At 46.5% G+C, this 4,826-nt stretch overlaps 1 protein-coding gene across 2 annotated transcripts in view; it reads left to right on the top strand.

The window, feature by feature from the left end:
• TEF (thyrotrophic embryonic factor) overlaps nucleotides 1–4,826 on the top strand; it is a 26,100-nt gene that overhangs the window by 11,956 nt on the left and 9,318 nt on the right. For both annotated transcript variants that reach the window (XM_006775969.2, XM_006775968.2), the window contains exon 2: nucleotides 3,002–3,319. In XM_006775969.2, coding sequence (XP_006776032.1) covers nucleotides 3,002–3,319 — 318 coding nt within the window. The remainder of the gene's footprint in view (nucleotides 1–3,001; nucleotides 3,320–4,826) is intronic.

The raw sequence follows: 4,826 nt of genomic DNA, 5'->3' as shown, positions 1-4,826 counted from the left end.
GGCGACGCTCCAGGGTGACTTCCCGGGGACCTCTTCCTCGGGACCCCATGGGACGCTAGTTTAGAATGCCGGTTCCTGGGCGCCGCCCATCGCCCCGCACCTGCAGCTCCGAGGCCAGGAGCCTGCCTCTCCAGGAGCCCCCCACCTCCGTGTTCCCAAGTCCACTAAAGTTTGAGGAGCGCCGATTTCCCCGGCAGGTGGTCCTCAGCAGATGGCTTTGCCCCCTCCCGGGAGGAGCACCGGTCTTCCCCCCACCCCTAGGCGCACCCGGAGGTTTTCTGGAGTGTGTCTCAGGGTTGCTGCTGGGGTGGGGGAGGGTGTCAGGAGAAGGGGTGCCCAGGCACCTTCTGGGGGGGCGCGGCAGGTGAGGGAGGGAGGTCAGAGTAAGGCCCTTTACCTGGTTTCGGGGGATCGGCCCTGGACGGGGGGGGGGGCACACTGGGGGAGCTGAGCTTCATCCCGTTCCCTAGGCCACCCCTGGGGCCTGTGTGGAGAGCAGGTTTGGCCTTGTTTTCCTGGCCTGGGAACAGGAGGTTCAGGGAGCAGCAGAGCACCGCCTATTGTGGTTTGAGGTGCACAGAGGTCCGCCTTTCATCTGAGACCTTTGAATTCCCAAGACCGTCAGTGTGGTTTAGGGATTTGAGAGGGAACAGGCCTCCTGTGAATTACCTGTCTTGGGGAATTAATTTTCTTTTTTTAAATGCCACCTCTTCCTTTTCCCGGTGTGTTCTGAGGCTTCCATTCCGGTGGCTTGTCTCCATTGGGTTATAAATAGCTTCAGCATATCAGGTGAGGCCAGGCATTCTCCTCCGGCTTCGGGGACTTCGTGTGCACAGACCCTTTTGTTTTTAAGGCAACGCTTTGTTCCAGTTCTGGGGCTGAGACAAGCTCCTGGGACAGGTATACACATCTGTCAGGTTCTTGTTCAAGATTGCCAAATAAGAGCCATCCATAACAGTAATTCTACTTTACCTTAGCAGAATGCTCACAAAGCACTTGGACGGAATTCCTGTTTTATTTACTCTTCCACTGCAGTCCTATAGCATCTTATCCCCACTTCCCAGATAAGGGAAGTTGAAGCTCAGAGAGGAAGGGGGATGCTTCTTCAAGGTCACATAGCTAGGCCTTATAACTCTCAGTCTGGTGCTTTTTACTGTATCACTAGCAACCACTAATGCCAATCCCTGTGACCTGAGTGATGGGCATAATTTTTTTTAAGTATATTTTGATATTTTACAGAGAGGAAGGGAGAGGGATAGAGAGTTAGAAACATTGATCAGCTGCCTCCTGCACACCCCCTACTGGGGTTGTGCCCACAACCAAGTACATGCCCTTGACAGGAATCAAACCCGGGACCCTCCAGTCCGCAGGCCGACACTCTCTCCACCAAACCAAACAGGTTAGGGTGGGCCTAATTCTTTATCATCTCTTCCAATTAAAATTCCATTTTCTAAAAATATTGATTTAAAATATCCTTAATTGTTTAGGCCAGGCAAAACCTGGAACTTACTGTTATTTGTCCTTCAGTGTGGCTGTTTTTCTATCTTCTTCCTTCTCCTGTCTCCTTTGATCCCCATGACCCTACCCAATATGGATCTGAACAGAATGTAGGTCAGGATCTCCGGGAGCAGAACAGCGAGGCCATCTGGCCCACCCAGCCCACCAAAACTTGGCTTTCTTACTTTCCATTTGTTTTTTAACCAAAGCCTGGTACAGAAAACAGTTGCAAGAATTCAGGTTAATTTGTCTTAGAAGCCATTACCAAATTCTGCTTGTCAAAACCTCCACCTTCTTAACCCACTGGTGTGTCCATTTTTATTGGACCAATAGGCTTCTTTTTGGCCAGCTAAGGTCTGGGAGTCCATGCATGACTGGTTATTTCCACCATAATTATATTTGATTTCTCTTATTAACTTCAGAATCCAGAGTTCAAAGTTGTCTGCCTCAATTTGAAAACCCAGTATGAACTTGTCATGATTTTATCTCCCACTTCCCCAATTATCCTCCCTGTCACTTTGATTTCCTTTCAACCGTGTCACATTTCTCTCTTGTCTTTTTTTTCCTAATTTGCTCTTTCTTTAATATCCACACAGGTAACTTTTTGACTGAGACAATTGAGGTGAGATCCAGTCCCTGCTAATTTATTAGTTTTGCTTTGAATGGGAGCAAGCTTTCTTCTTCAGTTCTCCCTCCTCCTTCCCAGAAAACTTACCTTCAGTCTTCTCTGCTTATTCAGGAATAAACTTCTCTTGAAATTGTTGCTCTGAAAAGGTCCTGAAAAGACAGCTCCAGCATTCTTCATTCAGTATGCAAATTTTCCCATAGCCCATTTCAGGTTGGCCCTGAAATGTAGAAATGAATCAGACACAGAATCAATGAGTTCACAGTAGTAATGAATACCTGCCATTTGCCAAGAACTGTATAAGACACTTGCATATGTTCTCTCTAGTCTACACTCCAAAGCTTTATTTTTATATACAATGGATGACAGTGGGTTGGGAGAGGTTAAATACAAAGCTAAGTTAACACACCACAGCAACTGGTTGGCAGAACTGGTATTCGAGCCCTGGGCTGCGTTGCTGTGGAGAAGCATATCTGGTAGAGACAGGACAGGAGAAAACACAAGTTCTTGGCCTGAGGAATCACCCTTTCCTACCACAGGGATAAGATATCAGGAAGACTCAGAAATTCCATTTCCTCCCTGTAGCCTCTCTTTTCCAAATGCTAATCCCACAGCCCATTCTGAACCACATTAAGCCTTAGAACTTGTGACGAGTGTTCTGGAATGCCCAAGCATGGATAAGGACATGCTGCCATCTCTAAAGGAGACCAGTGGGCCTGGGTCAAGCATCAGGTTATAATGAGAACACAGTGGGCTCTTGAAATGCATGGGAAGGATCAGGACGCGAGAGCTGGGCCAGCCCTGTGAGGCCCACTGCTCCCCTCTTGGGGTTGAATTACCCTCTTGTGTGGTGTCTCATCACAGATTTTGTGTCTGCAGATAAGGAAAAGGGGAAGGAAAAGCTGGAGGAAGACGAGGCCGCAGCAGCCAGCACCATGGCCGTTTCAGCTTCTCTCATGCCACCTATCTGGGACAAGACCATCCCATATGATGGCGAGTCCTTTCATCTGGAGTACATGGACCTGGACGAGTTCCTGCTGGAGAATGGCATCCCTGCCAGCCCCACCCACCTGGCCCAGAACCTGCTGCTGCCTGTGGCCGAGCTAGAAGGAAAGGAATCGGCCAGCTCTTCCACAGCATCTCCACCATCCTCTTCCAACGCCATCTTTCAGCCCTCTGAAACTGTGTCCAGCACAGGTTGGTGACGAGCCTTTGGGCATGGCCACCTGTCCTATCTAAGGAAGTCCATTTCCCACTGAAGGCTTCTTGTGTCTACACACGCAGTGAGCCCCTTCTCTCAGGGAGGCTCTGGTGGGCCTGCAGTGTGGAGAAACCCTTTGCTCCCCACCCTTAAGCATGGTCCCCAAGACTAAGGAAAAAATAGCAGTCACATCGGTTTTGTCGGAGCCTTTCTGTTGGTCGGTGTGCTGCAAATTGTCAGGACAGTGGAGCAAGATCTTCCAGTTTGAGGTTCTGCAGGGTAGAAATCCCATTCTGCATTTTATCAGCACAGCTCTTTACGCCCCCACCCTCCACTCATGCGCTTTGCCACAGATTATTGGGAAGCTTGGGTAATAATAATAATAATAATACCAGCTAACATTTATTTAGCACTTACTCTGTGCCAGGCATTAATATGTAATCCTCAAAACAACCTTATAAATTGGTAGTATTATCTGTGTGTTATAGGTGAGAAACTGAGAAGTTAAGTAACTTGCCCAAGGTCACACAGCTGGTAGGTAGTAGAGGCAGCACTTGAACCCAGGATGTCTGACTCCATAGCCAAGTACTGCTTAGGAACAGGCACAAAGAAGGCATCATCTTCAGGATTTCTCCTTAGTCCTCTTGTCCTTTTTCTGTTTTACCTCTGGGGGTTGGTTAATTGGTTATTTGGTTTTCATGCCACTTGGACATGAACCCTCCAGAGGACCAATGACCCCTGTTTCAGGAGTCTCTGCAAAGCTTTCTTTAGGCTCAGTTAGAGGCATGCAGGCTGATGGCTTCTGGAAGGACCCCAGGCTCTGGTGTGGAACCCAGGGAACCCACACCCAAAGAATTCTCAAGCTCTGTTTTTTAAATTTTTTTATTTTAATCATCACTGAGGATATGTTTTTATTGATTTTTTAGAGAAAGAGGAGGTGGGGGGGTGGAGAGAAATATTGATGTCAGAGAGAAACATTGATTGGTTGCCTTCCGTACACGCCCTGATCAGGAATTGAACCTGAAACCTTTTGGTGTACAGGACAACGCTCCAGCCAACTGAGTAGTGTTCATGCTCTGTTTTGTTTTGTTTTAATTTTACTTTTTATTATGGATAAATTTTCAAATACAAAAATTAAAAACTAAAGAACATCCATGTAACCATTCAGCTTCCATAATTCTTAATTTATAACCTATCTTGTTTTCTGTAACCTCTTCCATTCCCCTCACTTAATTATTTACAGTCAAATCCCACATATTATTTCAGCCATAAATATTTCAGTAAGTATATAAAATACAAAGGTTCTTTTTAAAAAGTAACAAAAACACCAATTTTACATCTGCATTGGACAATAAACTTATCAGCATTCAAATTTTGAAAAAGTTGTCTCATAAATGCTATTGTTTTGCGGTTTTTTTGAATCAGGATCCAAACAAGACCCACACATTCCATTTAGTTATGCCTCTTAAATCTCTAGTAATTTATAGGGTCCCTCTCTCTCCT

This window comes from Myotis davidii, unplaced genomic scaffold (genome assembly GCF_000327345.1).
Source record: "Myotis davidii unplaced genomic scaffold, ASM32734v1 scaffold428, whole genome shotgun sequence".
Lineage (NCBI taxonomy): Eukaryota > Metazoa > Chordata > Mammalia > Chiroptera > Vespertilionidae > Myotis > Myotis davidii.
This window is presented reverse-complemented; position numbering and strand designations above follow the sequence as displayed.